The 27,170-nt window shown below is 39.6% G+C and overlaps 1 protein-coding gene across 1 annotated transcript; it reads right to left on the bottom strand.

Annotated features, from left to right (window-relative positions):
* Nucleotides 1-1,612: 1,612 nt before the first annotated feature.
* Nucleotides 1,613-25,422, bottom strand: LOC136751868 (interferon alpha/beta receptor 1). The gene is made up of 8 exons (XM_066707623.1): nt 24,955-25,422; nt 24,464-24,565; nt 23,170-23,296; nt 20,778-20,935; nt 19,844-19,998; nt 14,458-14,614; nt 4,146-4,261; nt 1,613-2,317 (listed from the first exon to the last, which is right to left on the bottom strand). Exons 2-8 carry the CDS (start codon nt 24,510-24,512, stop codon nt 1,613-1,615), a joined length of 1,467 nt encoding a protein of 488 aa, XP_066563720.1. The 5' UTR covers nt 24,513-24,565; nt 24,955-25,422.
* Nucleotides 25,423-27,170: the final 1,748 nt, after the last annotated feature.

The following is a 27,170-nucleotide window of genomic DNA, read 5'->3' as shown; positions in this document are numbered from 1 at the left end:
GACTTGTTGTGGGATACGCGAAAGCAATCAAGATTATTGGTAGCTGAATAATATGACTGAATGACACGGTAATTAGTAAATTATTAAATTTAGCATAGAAAACTTTAAAATACAGATAAGAAGGTATAGTAAAAGTCCAAACCGGTCGGTAAATGAATACTGGTATATAGTTGTTTTACGGTATACTGCCCAGCCCTACCTCCTTGTTGTAATTATCATCTGCAGTATTCATCAATTTTTAATTGGATGAAAGGAAAGACAACTGAAAGAGCAAGCAAGTTGATGAATTTTACTGTACTATGGCTTTTTTTTTTTTTCCTAAACACACATGTAGGGGAGATTTTCAGAGCTCTATGACTCCCCATCATTTGTTCTACTAAGAGAAAATGGTGAGATGACAGGAAAATAAATAAGAACTAAATAATAAATAATAAATAATTTTAACTGGTGTTGCATTAACTTAAGTCTAAGACTAGAAATAAAGCATTAGTTTCAAAATGATTAGACCCTAAAATAAACAGATTCAAATAATAGTATATAAAAAAAAAATTAGTTTGCATAAGAAAAACTGGAGGTTGTATTTGTTACTTTTGCCTGTAGCAATTACTCATAATACATGAGTTTAATATACACCGATCAGCCATAACATTATGACCACTGACAGGTGAAGTGAATAACAGGCTCATTGATGCAAGTGGGGAGCGAAGGCTGGCCCATGTGCTCCGATCCAACAGACGAGCTACTGTAGCTCAAATTGCTGAAAAATTAATGCTGGTTCTGATAGAAAGGTGTCAGAACACACAGTGCATCGCAGTTTGTTGCGTATGGGGCTGCGTAGCCGCAGACCAGTCAGGGTGCCCATGCTGACCCCTGTCCACTGCCGAAAGCGCCTACAATGGGCACGTGAGCATCAGAACTGGACCACGGAGCAATGGAAGAAGGTGGCATGGTCTGATGAATCACGAGTTCAAGATGTTGACTTGGCCTCCAAATTCCCCAGATCTCAATCCAATCGAGCATCTGTGGGATGTGCTGGACAAACAAGTCCGATCCATGGAGGCCCCACCTCGCAACTTACAGGACTTAAAGGATCTGCTGCTAATGTCTTGGTGCCAGATACCACAGCACACCTTCAGAGGTCTAGTGGAATCCATGCCTCGATGGGTCAGGGCTGTTTTGGTGGCAAAAGGGGGACCTACACAATATTAGGCAGGTGGTCATAATGTTATGGCTGATTGGTATATATAATTTTAAAACTGAGGTGAATAAGTCCAAATTGACTACACTCAAAGTCACCTTTGTAAATGTGGGCATTGAAGTATAATCTGCTGCAGTATTTTCAACTGCCAATCAAAAACTAGATGGGATGTGTGCTTCTCTAGATTGCAATATTCCAGTTGACAGTGTCACAGAAAAGACAGCTACTTTACTAATTTTAGGTTTAGTGCAGTGTTTCACTGATAATGCTGAGGATTATGACATGTTTCAGGTGTTCTGCTGGTTTGGAAAAGTGGTATCAAAGGGCAGGTATGTTCCAATGTGTGTGGATGATATACTGTAGCTCAGAATTAAGAAATTAGATTTTTTTTTTTTTAATGGTGAAAATGGTGGTTCAACGTGTCAAATATCCATGATATGCTTCCTCCTCCTCCTCCTCCTCCTCCTCCTCCTCCTCCTCCTCTGATTGTGAGCAATCAGTCTGACCATGGCCCTCCATGGCCTCTGTATTAGACTGCTCTGTGCCACAGTCTCCAGGCTCCAGAGTCTCAGACACAGGGCACTTGGAAAGCACCTGTTCTTGAAGCTCCTCCTCTGGATGCTGCTCGTCTTGATCCAGGGTCACCCCACCTGAAAGGTTTCCCAAGAATGCCTGTAGCCCCTCCACTTTCACGGAGAGCAGGTTGACGTCATCAGATTCCAGGCTAGACTCCTTCCTTTTAGGTATCGACTCCTGAGGCTCAGTATCAGACTGGACCCAAGACCCTGCAGTCTTCACACACATAAGCATGTGTAGTTGCTGCACTGGCTTTCCCACACTAGTGGCTTGTCCAGACTCATCAGTTGTGACACATGGGGCTGAACCTGAAGAAATATAGGGTTTGGTGGATGCACTTGCTGCAGAAATACGCAGACCTAGGTGTTCATAGCCATCCTTTCCCTCTTCATCTGCATCCTCAATGTCACTGGAATTCCAAGTGCCCAGACCATCCTCTTTCTGCCATCCTCCAGGTTTCTGGATGAAAGTAACAGATTCTATATACTGTCTGCAGTCTTCTGGTGTAAAGTTCAGGAAGTTGAGGGAGGGTTTAAACACAACCTGTTGAAGGGAGAGGAAATGTGAGTCAATGTTCTGCTGCTCAAACAGAGTGGGTTTTTGTATGAACTACTTAGGCTGTAGTGGGTATATTTATTTGTGAACTTCCTTACTGGCTTAATACAACCCCAATTCTGAAAAAGTTGGGACAGTATGGAAAATGCAAAAAAACAAATAAAAAAAATTATTTGAAAATTCAATTCACCCTGAACTACATTAAAAACACATGGTTAACACATTATTTGATGTTTTACTTTGTGAATTTAATTTATTTTTGAAAATATACACTCATTTCAAATCTGATGACTGCAACACACTCCAAAAAAGTTGGGACAGTCGACTATTTACCACTGTGTAACATCACCTTTTCTTTTAATAGCACAAGTTTAGCAAGCAGAATTTTCCCTCATTCATCCATTATGCATTTCTTCAGCTGTGCAACTGTACGGGGCCTTCGTTGCCTTATATCACGCTTCATAATGCGCCACACATTCTCAATCGGAGACAGGTCAGGACTGCAGGCAGGCCATGCTAGCACCCGCACTCTCTGCTTACACAACCATGCGCTTGTAATCTGGGCAGAATGTGGTTTGGCGTTGTCCTACTGGAAAATGCAGGGACGTCCCTGGAAAAGATGATGTCTGGATGGCAGCATATGTTGCTCCAAAATGTCTACATATCTTTCTGCATTAATGGTGCCTTCACAGATGTGCAAGTTACACATGCCATGGGCACTGACACACCCCATACCATGATAGAAGCTGGCTTTTGGACCTGACGCTGATAACAGCTTGGATGGTCCTTTTCCTCTTTGGCCCGGAAAACACGACAGCTGTTTTGTCCAAAAACTATTTGAAATGTTGACTCATCGGACCACAAAACACGATTCCACTGTGCTACTGTCCATCTCAGATGAGACTGAGCCCAGAGAAGTCGGTGGCACTTCCTTTACAGTGTTGATGTATGGCTTCTGCTTTTGCATAGTAAAGCCTTAACTTGTATCTGTGGATGCAGCGGCGAATGGTGTTGACTGACAAAGGTTTACCAAAGTATTCCCAAGCCCTTGTTAGGATATCCATTACAGACTCATGATGGTTTTTAAGACAGTGACGTCTGAGGGATCGGAGATCACACACATTCAAAAGTGGTTTTCGGCCTTGCCCTTTACGCACCGAGATTTGACCGGATTCCTTCAATCTTTTAATTATATTGTGCACTGTAGAAGGTGAAATGCCAAAAATCCTACTGATTTGTCTTTGGGCAATGTTGTTCTCAAAGTGTTGGATTATTCGCTGACGCATCTGTTGGCAGATTGGCCAACAGAGCCTCGACCCATCCTTGCACTTGAAGGACTAGGACTTTTTTTTGAGGCTCCTTATATACTATGATTAAACGATTGCCTCACCTGTTTCACATCACCTTCTTATTTCAACTTGTCACATCGCTATTAGTCCTAAATTGCACCTGTCCCAACTTTTTTAGAACGTGTTGCATGCATCAATTTCAATATAAACGTTTACCTTCAAAAAACTATGTTGATTAGGAAAAACATCAAATACCTTGTATTTAAACAAAAAACGTAAAAGACAAGTCAAAGTGCATTTACAAATCACTCCTCTTTGTTTTTATTAGCATTTTCCATACTGTACCAACTTTTTCTGAATTGGAGTTGTATATTAGTGGATAACCAGCATTAGTTCTAATGTTTTTGTGTGGTTCTTAGGTGTTAAAGTCCTTTACGACTATGTAATGTAAATCCTTCTTTAAAAAAAACGAATTGTAATAATATTAATAAGTGTGTAGTATTACATATTATTAATTAATAACATACCAGAACCCTTGGAAGATGAACATTTAATTTGCCGAGATAGCCACTGTAATTCAAGGCAACAAGAAACCCTCCGCTTACTATCAGAGCAATGGAAAGTGAAACCAGAATATGAGGGGCTGGAGAGACAAAAATGATAAACAACAGATACAAAATTATTATTTTTTCTTAACCTTTCATATATTTAATTTTGTAAATTGATGTAAATCAAGTGGCCTTACAGTGCTTTGACTACTGTAATAATGCAGGAATACTGCATATGATGTAGAGCTGTAGCATATGGAGGACTAATATAGCTCTGACTGATAACACTGTGGGCTCACAGGCATTCCCATTAAAGGCGCTAAGTATTTTGTAAAACAGTATTTAAAAGAAAAAAAAAATATATATATTTCAGATCATTTTCATATCCAGTTGGAAACACTGATTGTGTACTTATATATGGCAATATCTGTTTTCATACAATATATACTGGTGCATGATAATAACTTACATTAAAACAGTAACTTTGATTTAACTCAAACTCCAAAATCCTGCAAATATTTGAAGTTTTAAAAATAATGTTTTTCTAAAATGTCAAGATCTACAGATACTGTGTCCATCTCAACAAGTCTCTCTCGAAATGCTGCGCTGTTTCTCGGTCACAAAAGTTAAGCAGTTGACGACGGATCTGGAACCAAGAGACTTGAAAAAAAACACTAACATTTAGAAGCATGTGGCCACTAGTGTCAGGTTTGCAGAATGATTGCCTTCCTGGATTAACTCATCCAAGAAGCTTTCATTTGTGAACGCTGTCGGCATGCTAAAATCCTAGAGATCAAGGTTCGTGATCTTGAGGTCTAGCTTGTTGATCTGCGCTGTATTAGTGATATAGAAGAATTGGTCAATCAGCCCATGAGAGAGATGTTGTGCATGCCAAAACCTAGGAGGGTTGAGAGCTTAGAGCAGGACAGTGTAGAGAACTGCTTGGTTACAGTAGGTGATAACCGCAGAAAAGGGTGTGCACAACCCCTAGATACACCCCAAGAGCTAGAATTGGCCAACAGGTTCCAACTGCTGAACACCAAATTGGACAGTTACAGCTCAGAGGGTGATGGGAGGGCAGTTGAGCACCAGTGCACCATGGTGCCCACTCCCCCCCACAAGAGGGAGGTAGTTATAGTAGGAGATTCAATCCTTAGAGGCGTAGATCACACAGTGTGTTCTATTGATAAGGAGACCTGCATGGTATCTTGCCTGCCTGGTGCTCAGGTTGCAGATCTCCCTAAACTAGAAGACGGGCTACTGGCCAAAGCCGGGGGGAATCCACTGGTCATGGTCCACATTGGAACCAATGACATAGGAAAAGGTAGGGCAGAGGTTCTGCAAGACAAATTTAAAGAGTTAGGAACTAAACTAAACAGCAGAACCTCCAAGGTAGTTTTCTCTGAAATACTTCCATTACTACATGCCAGGCCAGGGGGGCAGGCTGAGATTAGAAAGTTTAACACGTGGTTGAAATCTTGGTGTAGGGAAGAGGGTTTTAGGTTTATGGAGGGGATAGATGGGATAGATGGGATTCTTCTGGGATAAGTGGGACCTGTAAAAACTAGACGGTCCACATCTAAACAGAAGGCTAATGCATTGGGAGAGCGTATGTGCAGAGTAATTGAGAATCTTTTAAACTGGGGACCAGGGGGCCAGGGAGCTCTGACAATGGGAGATGTTCCACTAAGGAAAGAAAACCAAGGGAAACTGCTAGTAGAAAAGTCCTGAAATGTTTGTACTGCTAGGAGTATAAGGAACAAGATGTTAGACCTAGAAGCCACAGTGCTGGCATGTGACTATGATGTTGTAGGAGTGACGTAAACATGGCTTACAGAAAATGATGGGGATGAATACAAGTTGAAAAGATATACACAGTTTAGGAGAGCAAAACTGAAGAGGGGGTGGGGTAGCATTATATGTGAAAAATGACATTGAGGCAGAATAACTCAAATTAGATCCCAGAAACGGAACAGAATCTTTGTGGGTCAAACTTTTGAAAAGAGACCCAGAGGATTAGTGGTAGGAGTGTGTTACAGACCACCCAACTCAGATATTAAGCAAGATGTTGCATCATACACTGTAATCAGGACTGCATGTAGCAAGGATGTGGTTGTTATCATTGGGGGGGGATTTCAATTTCCCAAATATGGGAAAGCCCCGTCGGGACTGTAGAAACAAAAATAGAAATGGTTGAGATGGTAAATGACTGCTTTCTAACTCAATTTGTCAGGGAACCAATCAGAGGGAGAGCATGACAATATTCTTAGCAATATGGTTAGCTTTGAGGCATTCTTTCAAAAAACAAGGACCAAGTCTAAAACAATGGTCTACAATTTTAGAAAAGCAAACCTTGAAGGTATGAGGCTGCCTTTAGAAGAGTTAGACTGGAGCACACTGGATACAGATTCAGTCGAAAATGGATGGTTATATTTTAAGAATATACTACTTGAGGCTCAGGACAAATTTGTACCAAAAAATGAGGACCAAAAAACATTGGCCAAAATGGTTTGATAGAAGTATGCAAAAAAATAAAGAGAAAGAATGTTGGAGAAAATTAATAGACAGAAAATAGAGGAGCATCTGAATGAAAACCATATTCTTGGAGATAGTCAACATGGGTTTAGATGAGGCAGATCATGTCTTACTAATTTATTGGAAGTTTTTCGAACATGCAACTGCAGCTGTAGATCATGTGAAAGCATATGATATGATATACTTAGATTTTCAAAAAGCTTTTGATAAGGTTCCACACCAAGGACTGATCCTCAAATTTGAAGCTGTAGGCATTCAGGATAATGTAAGTAGATGGATTATGAACTGGTTGATGTATAGGAAACAGAGGGTGTCAATTAGAGGAGTTGCTTCTAACTGGAGTGAGGTTGTTAGTGGAGTTCCACAGGGATCAGTACTAGGGCCTGTGCTTTTTCTAATCTATATTAATGATCTGGCATAGTTAGCAAACTTGTCAAATCTGCAGATGATACTAAAATAGGTGGCTCAGCAGATACAACCTTGGCAGCACAGACTTTTCAAAGGGACTTGGATAATCAAGATGGCAGATGAAATTCAATGTGGACAAGTGCAAGGTAATCCATGCAGGTAACAAAAATGTCCACTATTTACACTATGGGAGGAATAGAACTAGATGAAGTAATGCATGAGAAAGACCTAGGAGTCTATGTGGACTCCTCACTTTCTCCATCCAAGCAATGTGGGGAAGCAATAAAAAAGGCAAACAGAATGTTAGGGTATATTGTCAAAAGTGTAGAATTCAAAACAAGGTAAGTAATGTTAAGATGGTACAATACACTAGTTAGACCTCATCTGGAATACTGTGTACAGTTCTGGGCACCACAGTTCAAGAAAGATGAGGCAGTTCAGAGGAGAGCAACAAGACTTATTCCAGGTCTGAAGGGAATGTCCTACTCGGAGAGACTGAGGGAACTGAACCTTTTCACCCTGGAACTACGTGGGGACTTGATCCAAGTCTTCGAAATCATGAAAGGCATCGACCATATCAAACCAGAGGAGCTTTTCGAGATCAGCAGGGACACACGCTTCAAGGCATTCAAAATGGAAAACAGGAGAGACTTCTTCACACAGAGAGTTTAGAGAGAGAGTTCACAATCTAGAACAAACTCCCCAGTGATGTGGTAGAAGCTGAAAATTTGTGAACATCTGAAGTCAGACTGGATAGGATCCTTGGATCACTCACTTATTAATGGACACCAAATGAGCATGAATGGGTCGAATGGCCTCCTTTCGTTTGTAAACTTTCTTATGATCTTATGAAACATTAAAGAAAATACAGGTCTTCATCAAATTCAGCTTTGAGAAGGTACACTTACCACTGGCAAAAGAAGCTGAGTCAAGAGAATATGGAGAACAAAAGTGTAGAGAACACTGTCTGTCAGTGTTACTAACTTTGTGTTTCAATTATTTGTTATAATTGACTAATTTCAGTTGCTTTTGGTGCCCTTCTCATAGCTGCACCACGCCTGATGATCCTTATTTTTCTCTTATGTTTTTCTGAACGAATGTACTTTATTAAGCATCTGTATAGTATTTTGATACTTGTTTTTTCCTGTATATGCTGCAGTAAAATTATTATCTTATTGTAGGGCATAGTAGGAAGGTAGAAGGAAAACTATTTACTTTCTTCTAATCTCTATGCTTCTACTTCCTTCATAATTTAGCATCCTCTCTTCTTCACCTCAACTCTCTTTGCCTTCACCTTAATTTAACTTTTTTTTCCCCTTTCCCCTTTCAACATAAGCTTTCCTTTTAGTTTTCACTTCCCTATCTACTCTGCAGGACAGAAAGCCACTGTAAACCAGCCTTCTTTCTGAGTCAGGCTCAGTGGTGGTGTTATTTATTTCAGACTCCCTTATCCAGGGGGACTTGAAGGTACAGTGAGGGAAAAAGTATTTGATCCCCTGCTGATTTTGTACGTTTGCCACTGACAAAGAAATGATCAGTCTACAATTTTAATGGTAGGTGTATTTTAGCAGTGAGAGACAGAATAACAACAAAAAAATCCAGAAAAATGCATTTCAAAAAAGTTATAAGTTGATTTGCATGTTAATGAGGGAAATAAGTATTTGACCCCTTCAACTTAGTACTTGGTGGCAAAACCCTTGTTGGCAATCACAGAGGTCAGATGTTTCTTGTAGTTGGCCACCAGGTTTGCACACATCTCTGGAGGGATTTTGTCCCACTCCTCTTTGCAGATCCTCTCCAAGTCATTAAGGTTTCGAGGCTGACGTTTGGCAACTCGAACCTTCAGCTCCCTCCACAGATTTTCTATGGGATTAAGGTCTGGAGACTGGCTAGTCCACTCCAGGACCTTAACGTGCTTCTTCTTGAATAACTCCTTTGTTGCCCTGGCTGTGTGTTTTGGGTCAATGTCATGCTGGAATACCCATCCACGACCCATTTTCAATGCCCTGGCTGAGGGAAGGAGGTTCTCACCCAAGATTTGACGGTACATGGCCCCATCCATCGTCCCTTTGATGCTGTGCAGTTGTCCTGTCCCCTTAGCAGAAAAACACCCCCAAAGCATAATGTTTCCACCTCCATGTTTGACGGTGGGGAAGGTATTCTTGGGGTCATTCCTCCTCCTCCAAACACGGCAAGTTGAGTTGATGCCAAAGAGCTTGATTTTGGTCTCATCTGAGCACAACACTTTCACCCAGTTCTCCTCTGAATCATTCAGATGTTGGTAAACTTCAGATGGGCCTGTACATGTGCTTTCTTGAGCAGGGGGACCTTGCGGGCGCTGCAGGATTTCAGTCCTTCACGGTGTAGTGTGTTACCAATTGTTTTCTTGGTGACTATGGTCCCAGCTGCCTTGAGATCATGAACAAGATCCTCCCGTGTAGTTCTGGGATGATTCCTCACCATTCTCATGATCATTGAAACTCCACGAGGTGAGATCTTGCATGGAGCCCCAGACCGAGGGAGACTGACAGTTATTTTGTGTTTCTTCCATTTGCGAATAATCGCACCAACTGTTGTCACCTTCTCATCAAGCTGCTTGGCGATGGTCTTGTAGCCCAGTCCAGCCTTGTGTAGGTCTACAATCTTGTCCCTGACATCCTTGGACAGCTCTTTGGTCTTGGCCATGGTGGAGAGTTTGGAATCTGATTGATTGATTGCTTCTGTGGACAGGTGTCTTTTATACAGGTAACGAGCTGAGATTAGGAGCACTCCCTTTAAGAGAGTGCTCCTAATCTCAGCTCGTTACCTGTATAAAAGACACCTGGGTGCCAGAAATCTTGCTGATTGATAGGGGATCAAATACTTATTTCCCTCATTAACATGCAAATCAATTTATAACTTTTTTGAAATGCATTTTTCTGGATTTTTTTGTTGTTATTCTGTCTCTCACTGTTAAAATACACCTACCATTAAAATTATAGACTGATCATTTCTTTGTCAGTGGGCAAATGTACAAAATCAGCAGGGGATCAAATACTTTTTTCCCTCACTGTATGTAACCTACAATAAAAAAGTGCAGTAATAAAATTCAAAATTCATATATGTAAAGTTTTTATTGTTGATTTTTTATACTTTCTGGTATTACTAATGCAAATAAATACCTATCAATGGACTTAACCAAGATAAAAACATTAATTATTCAGCTCCAGAATGTCAAAAATAAAATGCAATAAATAAAAGATACACCATATGCATTCATCTTTTGCTTTACTATGATAGGGGCACACTTAAAGTGTAACGTGAGATAAATAAAATCACAGTTTTGACTTTATGTGGTTTTATAGAGTATAAGTAGGATGCATACCACTCTTCCATATCGAAAACGTCATGTCTATGGAAACTATAATTACTAGGAGTAAGACTGTGAAACGCTAACACTTGGTTGACTTGACTTGACTTGGTAATTAACATCCACCATTATTTGGTAAGTTTTCAATTTCAAATTTGATGCTTATAAGGACATAAGAATGTTTACAAACGAGAGGAGGCCATTTGGTGTCCATTAATAACTAAGTGATTATATAACATACAGTACTGTGCAAAAGTTTTAGGCAGGTGTGAAAAAATGCTGTAAAGTAAGAATGCTTTCAAAAATTGATAAATATAATCTATTAGCATATCTATTAACTAAATGCAAAGTGAGTGAACAGAAGAAAAATCTAAATCAAATCCATATTTGGTGTGACCACCCTTTGCCTTCAAAACAGCATCAATTCTTCTACGTACACTTGCACAAAGTCAGGGATTTTGTAGGCATACAGTCAGGTGTATGATTAAACAATTATGCCAAACAGGTGCTAATGATCATCAATTCAATATGTAGGTTGAAACACAATCATTAACTGAAAGAGAACCAGCGGTGTAGGAGGAATACAACTGGGTGAGGAACAGCCAAACTCAGCTAACAAGGTGAGGTTGCAATCATACACCATGGGAAGACTGAGCACAGCAACAAGACAAGGTAATTATCCTGCAACAGCAAGGTCTCTCCCAGGCAGAAATTTCAAGGCAGACAGGGGTTTCCAGATGTGCTGTCCAAGCTCTTTTGAAGAAGCACAAAGAAACGGGCAAGGTTGAGGACTGTAGATGCAGTGGTCGGCCAAGGAAACTTACTGCAGCAGATGAAAGACGCATCACGCTTACTTCCTTTCGCAATTGGAAGATGTCCAGTAGTGCCATCAGCTCAGAATAGGCAGAAAACAGTGGGACCCTGGTACACCTACAGTGCATCCGGAGGGTATCCACAGCGCTTCACTTTTTCCACATTTTTGCCTGGAGACACTCATTTGTATACCGCTCTCCAGCCCTTCGGCGAACAAACTGCCTACTGCTACAAATGGTGACTCGTCAATCCAGAGCACCCACTGCCATTTTTCTGCACCCCAGTTCCTGTGCTTTCGTACATAGTTGAGTCTCTTGGCGGTGTTGCCACGTTGGAGGTATGGCTTTTTGTCCACAAGTCTTCCATGGAGGTCACTTCTGACAAGACTTCTCCAAACAGTAGATAAAGTGCATCCGGAAAGTATTCACAGCACTTCACTTTTTCCACATTTTGTTATGTTACAGCCTTATTCCAAAATGGATTAAATTCATTATTTTCCTCAAAATTCTACAAACAATACCCCATAATGACAACGTGAAAGAAGTTTGTTTGAAATCTTTAATGTATAAAAAAAAAAAAAAAAAAAAAGCACATGTACATAAGTATTCACAGCCTTTGCCATGACACTCAAAATTGAGCTCAGGTGCATCCTGTTCCCACTAATCACCCTTGAGATGTTTCTACAACTTGATTGGAGTCCACTTGTGGTAAATTCAGTTGATTGGACATTATTTGGAAAGGCACACACCTGTCTATATGAGGTCCCACAGTTAACAGTGCATGTCAGAGCACAAACCAAGCCATGAAGTCCAAGGAATTGTCTGTAGACCTCCAAGACAGGATTGTATCGAGGGACAGAAACATTTCTGCAGCATTGAAGGTCCCAATGAGCACAGTGGCATCCTTGTCCATCATCTGTAAATGGAAGAAGTTTGGAACCACCAGGACTCTTCCTAGAGCTGGCCGCCCGGCCAAACTGAGCGATCGGGGGAGAAGGGCCTTAGTCAGGGAGGTGACCAAGAACCCGATGGTAACTCTGACAGAGCTACAGTGTGTCTCTTTGGAGAGAGGAGAATCTTCCAGAAGAACAACCATCTCTGCAGCACTCCACCAATCAGGCCTGTATGGTAGAGTGGCCAGACGGAAGCCACTCCTCAGTAAAAGGCACATGAAAGCCAAAAGGCACCTGAAGGACTCTCAGACCATGAGAAACAAAGATTGAACTCTTTGGCCTGAATGGCAAGTGTCATGTCTGGAGGAAACCTGGCACCGCTCATCACCTGGCCAATACCATCCCTACAGTGAAGCATGGTGGTGGCAGCATCATGCTGTGGGGATGTTTTTCAGCAGCAGGAACCGGGAGACTAGTCAGGATAGAGGGAAAGATGAATGCAGCAATGTTCAGAGACATCCTTGATGAAAACCTGCTCCAGAGTGCTCTGGACTTCAGACTAGGGCGATGGTTAATCTTCCAATGGGACAACAACCCTAAGCACACAGCCAAGATAACAAAGGAGTGGCTGCAGGACAACTCTGTGAATGTCCTTGAGTGGCCCAACCAGAGCCCAGACTTGAACCCGATTGAACATCTCTGGAGAGATCTGAAAATGGCTATGCACCGACGCTCCCCATCCAACCTGATGGAGCTTGAGAGGTCCTGCAAAGAAAAATGGGAGAAACTGCCTAAAAATAGGTGTGCCAAGCTTGTAGCATCATACTCAAAAAGACTTGATGCTGTAATTGGTGCCAAAGGTGCTTCAACAAAGTACTGAGCAAAGGCTGTGAATACTTTTGTACATGTGCTTTTTTTGTTTTTTATTTTTTAATACATTAAAGATTTCAAACAAACTTCTTTCACGTTGTCATTATGGGGTATTGTTTGTAGAATTTTGAGGACAATAATCAATTTAATCAATTTTGGAATAAGGCTGTAACATAACAAAATGTGGAAAAAGTGAAGTGCTGTGAATACTTTCCGGAAGCACTATCTACTGTTTGGAGAATTCTTGTCAGAAGTGGCCTCCATGGAAGACTTGTGGACAAAAAGCCATACCTCCAACGTGGCAACACCGCCAAGAGACTCAACTATGCACGAAAGCACAGGAACTGGAGTGCAGAAAAATGGCAGCGGGTGCTCTGGATTGACGAGTCACCATTTGAAATATTTGGCTGTAGCAGTAGGCAGTTTGTTCGCCGAAGGGCTGGACAGCGGTACACAAATGAGTGTCTCCAGGCAACTGTGAAGCATGGTGGAGGTTCTTTGCAAGTTTGGGGGTGCATTTCTGCAAATGGAGTTGGGGATTTGGTCAGAATTAATGGTCTCCTCAATGCTGAGACGTACAAGCAGATACTTATCCATCATGCAATACCATCAGGGAGGCATCTGATTGGCCCCAAATTTATTCTGCAGCATGACAATGACCTCAAACATACAGTGAAAGTCATTAAGAACTATCTTCAGCGTAAAGAAGAACAAGGAGTACTGGAAGTTATGGTATGGCCCCCACAGAGCCCTGATCTCAACATCATCAAGTCTGTCTGGGATGAAGAGAGAGAAGCAACTGAGGCTGCCTAATCCACAGAAGAACTGTGGTTAGTTCTCCAAGATATTTGGGCCAACCTACCCGCCGAGTTCCTTCAAAAACTGTGTGCAAGTGTACCTAGAAGAATTGATGTTGTTTTGAAGGCAAAGGGTGGTCACGCCAAATATTGATTTGATGTAGATTTTTCTTCTGTTCACTCACTTTGCATTTAGTTAATAGATATGCTAATAGATTATATTTATCAATTTTTGAAAGCATTCTTACTTTACAGATTTTTTTCACACATACCTAAACATTTCGCACAGTACTGTACATACCATTCTTCCAGAACAAGTCACTTACTTATATACTATAAAAACTCAAAGACACACAAAACTCTGATTGTGAATCTTGCATGTTACACTTTTAAGTGTGCCCCTACCAGGGGGTACATACAGTGGCATACAACTGTGATTTTGGAAATGGCAGCACTTTCCTTTTAAGACCTTGAAGTAAATTAGAATTCAGTGGAGCAGGGAATAAAAACTACTTGCGATGCCCTATGTCTTTTATGGTTGACTGGAAGAATAAAGAAAATGTTGTGAATCATAGTTAACAGAAAAGCCACTTGTGAGAAAGAGTTAAAGACTGGGAAGTACCTCACCTTTACTGGTCTCTTCAAGGCTTGTGAATGCACAGTACCATTTGGAGGGTTTTGAATTTGAGTTTGAACTGGCCTTCATATCCACTTGTAAGCAATACTCTGTTGCTGGTTCCAAATGCTCGATTTTATCCTTTTTATTTTTTTTCATGTTGGTGAGCTAAAATAGAATTAAACAACAAACACAAATAACTTAAAATATTGTACGACTCTTGTGGAATAGTTAAATTGGCACCACACTTCAAGAAAGATATCGCTGCTATAGAGGCAGTTCAGAGGAGAGCAACCAGACTTATTCCAGGTCTGAAGGGAATGTCCTACTTGGAGAGACTGAGGGAACTGATCCTTTCTCCCTGGAACAGAGGAGACTAGGTGGGGACTTGATTCAAGTCTTCAAAATCATGAAAGGCATGATCACATTAAACTTGAAGAGCTTTTCCAGATCTGCAGGGATACATGGACCCAGGGACACAAATGGAAATTGGGCTTAAAGGCATTCAAGACAGGAAACAGGAGACCATTCTTCAAACAGAGAGATGATACAATCTAGAACAAACTCCCCAGCAATGTGGTTGAAGCTTACAATTTAGGAACATTCAAAAATAGACTGGGCGTGATCCTTGGATTAGAGTCCTGCAGTGGGACTGGGATCATGCGGGAGAGGGATTAATTTGCTTGCAGGTGGAATTGGGTGGGTAAAAAAAGCAAACGCAAAACAGACTGCGGTAAATTGCGGGAAAACTCTATCTCTCAATTTTACAAAATGTTGCCTAATTGAGAAATCACACAATTTTGTTTGAACTTGTCTTGAATGTCACCTAGATGTTTATATGTATATATAATATATACACACACACTTTATGTTTTATTTACCTGTGCGTTTAACTGTGTTCGCGTTTAAGTGTTTCAAGCCGCCAGAGAAAAGGCATACAATGGCCATGCGTAAATTCTCTGACTGGGAAGACACTGACGCCAGTTGATCAATAAAGTCTCGGGATAATGAAGTGGCTGAATATATGGTTATGAAGCTTATCACACATGACAAACCCAGACTGCGTTTTACACTGGTGGCATTTCCATCAACAGAAGTTCCCATTGTCAAAATAAAATAGTCTAAAACCCCAGTATGTCAGTGACTTTTTGTTTATTTGTTTGTTTAAAAATGTGTAATCATTGCACAATTCATAGGCAACGTGTTAATTGAGGCTGTGGCATGGAGCTACACTTCCTGTTTAAGATATTATGGAATATAAACACTTATAAAAGCAGCCTCTAATTTATTTTGAGAAATACTGTGACCAGTTTTTCAAAAAGGAATAATAGGCTAATCCTGTTTCACAGTTCTTAAGTATGTTTTCTAATAATGGTTTAACTATGTAAAATTTTGTCTGAATTCCATTTATATAGCTGCACATCCGTCTCCATTGCAGGATCTAAGGTTTTTGCGGGTGGGAGAGGGATACAAAAATGCAAGAAACAATGCGGGAGCGAGTATTGAGGGGCAGGAAAAAAAACAATCAGGGCTCTACCTTGGATCACTTCGTTATTAGTGGACACCAAATGAGCATGATGAGTTGAATGGCCAACTCTCGTTTGTAAACTTTCTTATGTTCTAATGCACTCATCTCATGGGTGTACATGAAAAACCCCTTCTGTTCATACCTGGAATATATATAACAACAAGAGTAACAAGATATAACTAGTGTTCTATGGGCTATTTGTTAGAACAATGTTTGGCTTTACTGGCTGCTGGAGTCATTTACATGATCAAAGGAACTACTTATGAGTGATAAACTCATGTAGATCAGCAAGATCACTGTATTGAGTTGGACCTCTAGACAGTGAAATGCAAACAAGGCCAATCTAACCCCTGCTCTTGGACTTCAGGCGTAACTTGGTCTAAGAGATAAGGACAATGGAGCAAGGGTGTCTATAGAAATTGTTGTATATGACGAGCTGGTTCCTCATTATTAAAGTACCACCAAACAGGAGGAAAATGGTAATAAGATCAAATCCAATAGTATGAAAAGTACTCAACTTCAAGCTCAATTGGAGAAACATATTCATCATAAAGACCTTCCTATCCTCTCTGACATTCCGCTGTAGAGAGAGTATGCTCACGTGTTCTCCCAGTAGGTTCAGGTAAACAAGCTTATTTGTACTACTGTAAATTATGGAATTTCCTTTACTTTCTAATGCCATTGTTACTTTAAATGCAATATATCTTAGAATCAATAAATGTTAGGTAAACTTATGATGATTCTTGATTAGTTTAAATCATAACAAAAAGACATTACATTCTTTCCTATACTTTTATGATGAATTAAGAAAGGTTACAAATAAGACTAATTGTTCATCACTAGCTAATCTATAGCAGAATTTCAGGCAGGGGTCTGATCCAATATCAGGGAACCGAGCTCAATCCTGAGCCAAATTGTGTTGCACTAAACAGATCAGATCTCAAATTCTATTCTAATCTTTATTTCCTGGTCCTTGTTTAATTTCAGAGTTTGAGTTAGTTCTTGGTATTGAATTGAATATTTTAGTAAAAATTCCCTTGTTCAAAACTCAAGATTCTTCTCCTTCAACCTGTCTGCATAAATCAATCCTTTCACACCAGTGACTATAGTTCTCACTGTTCTTTCAACTCTCTTCAATGCTGTAATCTCCTTCTTGTAGCATGGTCAACAAATAGTATATTGCATTTCATGAATGAGGTCTTCTATGTGCACTGTATAATATTACTTCCCCTAATTTAAGTTCAGAATGTTTTTATAAGCATTCCATTTAGTATATCATTTAAAAACTGCAGCCATTAGCAGGGCTATATGATATCCAGCAGACAATAAAATTTATAACAATGTAATTATTGTGCAGTCTGCACATTGGCAGCCCATGTGAGGCTATTTTTGGCACATGCATACAGTCAGCAGAATCAATTACCAGCAGTAGCAATAATTTATTGAAACAATGCAACCCGAACTAGTCTGCGTGCCGCCGAACAGAAGTGGAAAAGGACCAAACTCCCAGCTGCCCTCGAACTCTACCGCTCCCTACTGTCCACATTCTCGTCCTCTCTCACCTCAGCCAAGAAGTCTTGCTTCCAATCTCTCTTTGAATCCACTATCAACAACCCTCGCAAACTCTTCTCCACCTTCTCCTCCCTCCTTGCCCCCCTCCCCCTCCCCCTCCTCTCACTGCTGATGATTTCGCCTCCTTCTTCTCCTCCAAGATTGCAGACATCCGCAGGCTCTTCAATACTCCACCCTCATCTCCCATCACACCGATACCTCCCACCGACCAAGCTTCCTTTTCTTCATTCTCATCTCTCTCAGATGCTGAAGTCTCCACTCTCCTCCTATGTCACAAACCCACAACGTGTGACCTGGACCGTCTCCCTTCTCGTCTCTTCCAAGCAACCGCTCCTGATCTTCTCCCCTTCATCTCCTCCCTCCTCAACTCCTCTCTCCTCTCTGGCTGTTTCCCCTCTGCGTTTAAACAAGCTGCTGGCATCCCACTGGTCAAGAAACCAACCCTTGATGCCACCTCTCCTCAGAACTACCGCCCTGTCTCCCTACTTCCCTTCCTCTCCAAGACTCTCGAGCGGGCAGTCCACCATCAGCTCTCTGACTTTCTGTCCCAACACTCACTCCTTGATCCTCTGCAATCCGGCTTCCGCACAGCTCACTCCTCTGAGATGGCTCTCCTGACTGTCACCAACTCCCTCAGCCGTGCTCGGGCGGCCTCCCTCTCCTCAGTCCTCATCCTCCTTGACCTCTCTGCAGCATTTGACACCGTTGATCACTCCATCCGCCTCTCTTGCCTCGCTGAACTTGGGATCTCTGGGACTGCTCTCACCTGGTTCTCCTCCTACCTCAGTGACCGGTCCTACCAAGTGACATGGCGAGGCTCCTCATCCACCCCCCAACCTCTCCTCACAGGCGTTCCCCAAGGCTCCATCCTGGGCCCGCTCCTGTTCTCTCTCTACACTCGCTCCCTGGGCCCCCTTATCGCTTCCCATGGTTTCTCCTACCACTTCTACGCTGATGATGCCCAGATCTTCCTGTCTTTTCCCTCTTCTGACCCTCTCATCCCCTCACGCATCTCTTCCTGCTTGTCTGCCATTTCCGCCTGGATGCACTCTCACCACCTCAAGCTCAACCTCTCCAAATCAGATCTCCTCTTTTCCCCCCACTCTTCCTCACCTTCTGCTGACCTCCCCATCTCGATCCCCTTGGAATCCACCACACTCTCTCCTTCTTCTAGGAGTCACCCTCGATCCTGCGCTCTCCTACTCCCAACACATCACCACGCTGACGCGCACCTGCAGATTCTTCCTGAGCAACATACGCCGGATCTGTCCCTTTCTCACCGACTACTCAACTCAGCTACTCATCCAGTCACTGGTCCTCTCCCGCCTGGACTACTGCAACTCCCTCCTGGCCAGCCTGCCTGCATCCACTACCCGCTCACTCCAGCTCATCCAGAACTCTGCGGCTCGTCTGGTATTCTCTCTGCCATGAATCGCACACGCTACTCCACTGCTCCGCTCCCTCCACTGGCTCCCGATAGCGGCACGCATTCAGTTCAAGACTTTGACCCTCACCTACCGCTGTCTTGACCACACTGCACCAATCTACCTTCAGTCACTCGTCTCTCCATACATCCCCTCCAGACCACTGCGTTCCTCCAGTGCCAGAAGGCTAACTCTGCCTCCTCTCCACTCTCCTTCCTCCAGAGCCTGCTCCTTCTCATCCCTGGCCCCTAAGTGGTGGAACGACCTGCCCACCGAAGTCAAAATAGCAGAGTCCTTGACCTCATTCCGAAGCTTATTCAAGATGCATCTCTTCCGACAGCACTTGTAATATTAGTCCTCTATCCCTGCTAGATAGCACTTCAGCTTTATTATGCTGCTCGCATTCTTGATTGTTTCCCTCCTTGCTCCCTTTCCCGTAGCCCTCGTCTGTAACCCTACATCTTGACAGCACTTAGCTTTCACCGTCCAGGATGTAGGAAGTCTCTTACTGTACTTGAGTAAATTGTAAATTGGAATTTGTAAAATGTATTATCTTGAATTGCTATGTTTGATCTAAGTTGAATTTGTAATGATTGATGCCTTGTACTTCTGTATTTTTCAACTTTGTTTGCACTTATGTTGTAAGTCGCCCTGGATAAGGGCGTCTGCCAAGAAATAAAAATGATAATAATAATAATAATAATAATAATAATAATAATAATAATAATAACAACAACAAGGGAGTTAGACATTGAAAACTTAAAAACCTAAACATGGACAACTTTGAGTTTCATAGTAGCACATGTCTGTTGTTTGAGTAAACTGCAGTGCAAATTTGTATTAAAAAAAACTAAAAAAAACTTTTTTTGTTACCTTACTCTCGCTGGCCTTTTTCAGTGTAATAATAAATATAATTTCAAAATAGATTTTTTCTATAGACTTATTAGCTTTTCCTTTGGGAGGCTTCATGTCCAGCAAAAGACAATCTCCACACCCAGAGACAGACACTTCAGGGGGACCCAGAATTGCTGAAGAAGGAGGTTGGATACAGTTAATCATTAGAACCAACAAAAAAAAACAAAATCTTACATGAAACATTAAATAATTAAAGAATATAATTTGACATTTGCTTAGTTGTCATGATACCAATAATTTTGTATTGTTATATTTGCTTCCTGGAGCTCAATTATAAATATTTTTTAAACAAATATGTAAATTTCATTAAAAAAAAATCATTTTAATTTCAGAGACTATTGTAACTTAATAATCCTGAAAATACTCTGTCATAATAAGGTGTGAAAGGTATACAATTACTACTATTTATTATTAATTATTAATAATAATTAATAAGAATGTACATTTTCCTAAAGGCAGAGGTTACATCTGCATTACTTAGAAATTAGACAATTTTAGATAATGTTTATATTACTTCTGAAATAACAAACCTTTGTGATGTAACAATTAACTGTTTACAGAGACTTGTTTCTTCTAACTTCATATCCAAACAACAAAATGTAGTAAGTAAGTAAGTAAAATAAATTCAAGCCAGCTTAGTATTTTCTTAACTATTGTCATATTTTAAATACATAGAGAGTTAGAATCAGGCTCTAACATTCACCTCTCAATTATGTTAGTGAAAACTGCAGCAACTAGGTCAACATGGACAGAATACCTGAAGGGGTACTGAAGAACTAATACTTAACACTCGACAATTTAGAAACCCAGTGGCCAAACCAATGGGGAATGTGGGACTAAAATGTTGTTTAATAGAGAGAAAAACAACAAAACAAACAAACAAACAACTTACTGTGACAATAGGGTTCGAAGACTAAGGATGTACTCCATTCTGAAGTTTGGTTTGAAGTCAAAGTTTTAACATGGACTTCATAGATTTCATAGACTTCATCGAACATCTTGGTCATGTTAAGAACTGAATCATTTGAAATCAAACTTTCATTTCTGGACCTTGTGAAAATCAAGAATGTAAATCAAGTCTCCTCTACTATAAGTAGTGGTAGTAAAAACATCACATACACAAACATATGTATTGAACTGTTACAATATATATAATTAAACATACTGATTTTGTTCTGCAAAACCTTAAATTCTTATAACCACTGTACTTATGTATGGAGGATAATGAATGACAACATTAAATACAATTATAAATATATATATTATTTATACTTTAATTTATTTTGCATTTATGTTTGGCAGTCTTTACACCCTAGTGTCAATCACTATGCCATACATTATGCCATACTAGACCATACATTTAGCAAATGTGTTAAATAAGATTATGTACAATATGATAATTATGTAGTGTATATAGAAAATCTGTGTCTTTGGTTTTATACATATGCTATTCAGTTGTCTTGGTGCTCCCAAACCAAGCACAGTCAGCAGTCCCACCCCTTGCAGAATGTTATAGACACTAGAATAAAGACTGTGCAAAAATGAAATAGATAAAAACCCCATCAGAGAAGTCTTCACATCGTTAGAAAGCTAAGAGTCTTAGCTTTCATGGAATACCAAACACTCAACAACACAACAGTAAAGAGTACACATGGGATTAAAAAGCAGCACACGGATTTGGTGCCCTTTAAAGGATACCAGAGGGGTTTGCCATCTTAAGGGGTAAAAGTTTGTTAAAAAAAACTATTCCATGTTTTTCTTTTTTATCTACAATTGTTTATTTGTTCTATGCTTTAATTTCAGAGTACACCGAGACATTAAACTGCATACATTTCAATAAAAACTGGAAAAATTGAGGTGTTCTAATACATTTATATATACATCTCTGGAAAAAAATAATTTTAATCTTAATTAATTAATTGTATTTTTTTTCCAGAGCTGTATAATTATATATATATATATATATATATATATATACATATACACTCACCTAAAGGATTATTAGGAACACCATACTAATACTGTGTTTGACCCCCTTTCGCCTTCAGAACTGCCTTAATTCTACGTGGCATTGATTCAACAAGGTGCTGAAAGCATTCTTTAGAAATGTTGGCCCATATTGATAGGATAGCATCTTGCAGTTGATGGAGATTTGTGGGATGCACATCCAGGGCACGAAGCTCCCGTTCCACCACATCCCAAAGATGCTCTATTGGGTTGAGATCTGGTGACTGTGGGGGCCAGTTTAGTACAGTGAACTCATTGTCATGTTCAAGAAACCAATTTGAAATGATTCGACCTTTGTGACATGGTGCATTATCCTGCTGGAAGTAGCCATCAGAGGATGGGTACATGGTGGTCATAAAGGGATGGACATGGTCAGAAACAATGCTCAGGTAGGCCGTGGCATTTAAACGATGCCCAATTGGCACTAAGGGGCCTAAAGTGTGCCAAGAAAACATCCCCCACACCATTACACCACCACCACCAGCCTGCACAGTGGTAACAAGGCATGATGGATCCATGTTCTCATTCTGTTTACGCCAAATTCTGACTCTACCATCTGAATGTCTCAACAGAAATCAAGACTCATCAGACCAGGCAACATTTTCCAGTCTTCAACTGTCCAATTTTGGTGAGCTTGTGCAAATTGTAGCCTCTTTTTCCTATTTGTAGTGGAGATGAGTGGTACCCGGTGGGGTCTTCTGCTGTTGTAGCCCATCCGCCTCAAGGTTGTACGTGTTGTGGCTTCACAAATGCTTTGCTGCATACCTCGGTTGTAACGAGTGGTTATTTCAGTCAAAGTTGCTCTTCTATCAGCTTGAATCAGTCGGCCCATTCTCCTCTGACCTCTAGCATCAACAAGGCATTTTCACCCACAGGACTGCCGCATACTGGATGTTTTTCCCTTTTCACACCATTCTTTGTAAACCCTAGAAATGGTTGTGCGTGAAAATCCCAGTAACTGAGCAGATTGTGAAATACTCAGACCGGCCCGTCTGGCACCAACAACCATGCCACGCTCAAAATTGCTTAAATCACCTTTCTTTCCCATTCAACATTCAGTTTGGAGTTCAGGAGATTGTCTTGACCAGGACCACACCCCTAAATGCATTGAAGCAACTGCCATGTGATTGGTTGGTTAGATAATTGCATTAATGAGAAATTGAACAGGTGTTCCTAATAATCCTTTAGGTGAGTGTATATATACACACACATATAGATGATTTTTAAGCAGATCACTAGCAGTGCAAGTCATTTATTACCAGTCTTATACTACGTACTGCGTTGCCCATCGGATTTTGTACCATGCCTCCACAGGTGTACCCTCTCCAGGATCCCATTTTAGGATGTGCTCAAAATTACTAGATTGAATCGTCACATTGACAGGAGCAGGGAGCGTACAGAGAGCTGAAAAGTGAAACCAGAGAGTTCAGACTTCACTCACACTTTTATCACACATGGGTTAGCCACACCAACATCTTTTATAAAAATGCAAACTAAAAATACTCTACACCTGAAAATCAGACACAGCTCACTATTGTACACATCTACATACCCACAACCACTAGACTCACAGGAGTGACTAAAATAATGCAATCGCTGCTTTTAACACAACACAATGACTGAAAGGTCACTGTAATTCTGTTTCTTGAAACACACAATGCACTGATGTATTTACGTCTTCAATGAAATTACAGTACATGGGTAGAACATTATACTTAACTGGGTAACACAGAACAACTATTTTTCAGTTTGATCTCAGAACAATTAAAATGTAATACTTTTGCTTATTCAAAAATATAAAGATTTTATGAGAGCCTCCTCCCCATGCAAGTACAAAAACATATAAATACCAATCACTTCACATTTTAATGACATGCCCAAATTGGCCCAGGTGCTCTTTATATTTCTCTTTTGAAAGCTCTATTCATTTTGACTTGAAAGAGGTGCTACACATGATAGTTGTGTCTAAATTGAGTGCAGGGTGATTTTTCTCATCTGGATCACCTTTTCCACTCAAAGATTAAAATTTTAACATGTCAGAGTCAAAATGTTTTATAGAATAATTATTAGCATTTTATTCTAATTCGGAGAGCCCTAAACTAAATGTTATCCACCAAAGGAAGGTGGTTGAGCAACAGCTAAGGATGAGATGGCATGGAATAACCTGTATACTAAACTTTTAATGTATTCATATATCAAAATACACTTGACAAAGTATCAAATTAAATATGCAAATGCATTTTTATAAACATGTATACATTTATTATTAAGACTTATGAGTCTTAATAACTGTTGTGTGAAGGCCGTTCATTTTAGGCAAACATACAAATGAACTACTTTCACACAACAGATTAGACACAGCTTAAAATGACATTTACATATGAAACGTCTATTATTCCAATACTTTCCTCCCTATAATTTCCAGGGGTACACATTTATATTTAATTATAACAAATAACCAAAAGATTGTATAGGAAGTGTAGTCTGTCCATTTGAAGTCAGACACATTTGTAAACATGTGTGAAGCCATAAATACAGGCCAACGGGAATAATGCCATTATGAAATCTTACCCAGTGAATACAGCTGTATTAAACAAACAACTTGTATTAAATGTATCATATCTTCAAAAAAACGTTAGTCCTTCTGCAACATTTATTTTCATTTTCTCAGACCTAGGGAAAAGAAATGTATTTTTAATTCATATATTCAACAATTGCTCAATCACTTTAACCTATACATCGTTTCACTAATAATAATATATAATAATAGTTACGCATAGTAGTAGTCCAATGTTAATATATAACAAAGCGATAATTTGTATGTTATGTAAATAATATAGTTATGTCTGAATACATGGTTACATCTCAATACTATGTTAAGAATATGCAAGTTAAAGGTATTAGGCCTATTATATATTGCCTCATCTTATACCTTAACGATGCCCATATGTTTTTCCCTATTTGAACACCGTACATATACAAGCAACATGGTTTGTCGGCCTTTCATGTTAGGAACATATCCGCCCCTTAGAAATATTATAGTATAGAAAAATTGCCTTTACCTTGATACCATGGAGTTACAGGAATTGTCGAGATTGTCCTTCCGATTGGAGTAGGTACAAATACTTCATAAACAAATCTTAACAAACATAACGATAGTTAAGAATAAAAAGCAATGCAGATCTGTTACAAGGTTTTAAATTATTTAGAATACCATGTATCCTGTTGCTACGAGTTCAGAAATCTGTCTTCATCCAAATACAACATAAGAAAGGTCCACCGACAAAAATGTATACAAAAATAAACTGGTAAACCAGTGACATGTAAAAAGCAGAACAGAAATCGGAAATATGTATGTGTATGTGCGCGTATTAATAGGAAACTGCGGTTGAACAACAACACCAATCCCTACATTAGAGAAATGTGTCTTCACTTCTTCTAAACGGTTTATTCCGTGAATTCCCCTCCTAAACGTTGTTACAACTTCACAAATTTGCTTTCCGTAATTGTAAATCACGTGATTTCTCCTACCAAAGGGTAGCCACATGACAAGAACAATGTTCAATGTGTATCTGTAACGTCGGAATTATACCACACGGGTGCGCTTCGTTCTTGAGAAAGAGATTCGGACAAGAAATAACATTGCCTTTTAACATTTTACTCAAGAGCTATACAAACATTATAATTGGCATCTACAACTCAGCTCTGTTAACTGGGGGCAGAGCGAGAGAATTTACTAGTGTAAATATTGTATTAACAATGAACAACAGAAAATGAACAAAATATAATTACTGTATACTATATTTAAGGCCATATATCAAAACACAGGTTACAAATAGTGAAATGGTTTAGTACATAACTTGGTATGCAGGTCAACACATGAAACAGTGTCAGACATTTACAAGAAGCATGTACTTAAGAGCAAATTGAACTTGCTCCATTTATAATACATACATACATACATACATACATACATACATACATACATACATGCATACATACATGAATTGTGTTTTCTGAAGTACTTATTTATTAAACACCAATCTTACATTTAAAAATATATATTTATATTTAACCATCCATGTATATGTAATTGGAGAAAATGTAAGCTGTGATCAATATTCCAAAGAATTGTCAATGCAGTTACTTGTGAACTGGAGGGGATTTTCATTCATGATATCTAAACTACTCAACTGAACAAATTATTTGATTAACCAGTCAAATCTAAACTTGTTGCATGTCCTTAGGAACTTCTAAATTCAAGGATTTACTATGCAACCTGATGAACTGTGGATCTCTAAAATAAGGGTTAGCTTCCCTTGTCCAGAACATAGATACCAAATCTTGGCACCCGAATCCTGAAAACATTTTTTCATTTTATTGTTCTTATAAGTGTCACAACATGAACTGAAACACACAATCTGCAAATTATAGATGAACCATGTATATTGATTATATTTCAACACAGACAGCAAGATGATCACATAAATAAATCAAGGAATTTAGTCTGATTTATATTTTAAATAATGCGTACTGACAGGAAGAAAGTTCAATAGATAGGCAGAGAAGAAAAACTCAGGGCCTGATTAATTTGAATATTACCAATGTAGTTTATTCAATAATAACACTGTAGATGGTCTGTTGGGAAGACTTTTAATATTGTACAGAAAATGATCCCCCTTGTTGCTGAGCAATTACATTGATTTCAATAAAGTTACAAAGGTACCCCAAACTGTATCACAATTCTTCTTTGTCTTTTGTTCTCTATATGGCTCTGGTTGAAAAAGCTTTTCTAAAAATCATCTACACAGAAAACTTACTGAACTTGGCCTACCCGGAGTAATACACAGGCCATTTTCAAAACAATTTAGCTTGGAATTTACAAAAAGGGCATGTGGGAGACTCTGAAAAGAGGTGGCAAAAGATCCTATGGTCCAATGAAACAAAAAATAAAACCACAGTAAATCATCAATTTACTAACAGACTAGAAATTGTGGCAAGATACCACTAATACTGTAGTTTTTATATCTGTTGTGCAGATTCTTATTTGAGGCATTGCTTTTTTAATTTAAAAATATTAAAAGAAAGCAAAAATAATATTGGTCTGGACCTCCAGCCTGCAGTGCACAGATTGTCAAATACTGCCTCTTCATGTCCATTGTAATTCTGGAAAAAAAAAACATCTTAATTGTATAACTTAATCATCTATCAGTCAACCAATAAACAAGGCGATCTGTGTTTTGTAAATCCTGCATCAGAATTGTTTGGGAATGTAAAA

The sequence above is a fragment of the Amia ocellicauda genome, chromosome 6, assembly GCF_036373705.1.
Source record: "Amia ocellicauda isolate fAmiCal2 chromosome 6, fAmiCal2.hap1, whole genome shotgun sequence".
NCBI classification, from domain to species: Eukaryota; Metazoa; Chordata; class Actinopteri; order Amiiformes; family Amiidae; genus Amia; species Amia ocellicauda.
This window is presented reverse-complemented; position numbering and strand designations above follow the sequence as displayed.

What these genes read in the sequence shown, in the direction of transcription:
- LOC136751868 (XM_066707623.1), bottom strand. Translation starts at nt 24,512, where the DNA reads ATGATACATTTAATACAAGTTGTTTGTTTAATACAGCTGTATTCACTG. An exon ending in AAAAGGCCAGCGAGAGTAAG is followed by an intron (nt 14,615 to 19,843) that starts GTAACAAAAAAA and finishes ATTCTATTTTAG; the next exon opens with CTCACCAACATGAAAAAAAA. An exon ending in TTCATCTTCCAAGGGTTCTG is followed by an intron (nt 2,318 to 4,145) that starts GTATGTTATTAA and finishes TCCCTTCAACAG; the next exon opens with GTTGTGTTTAAACCCTCCCT.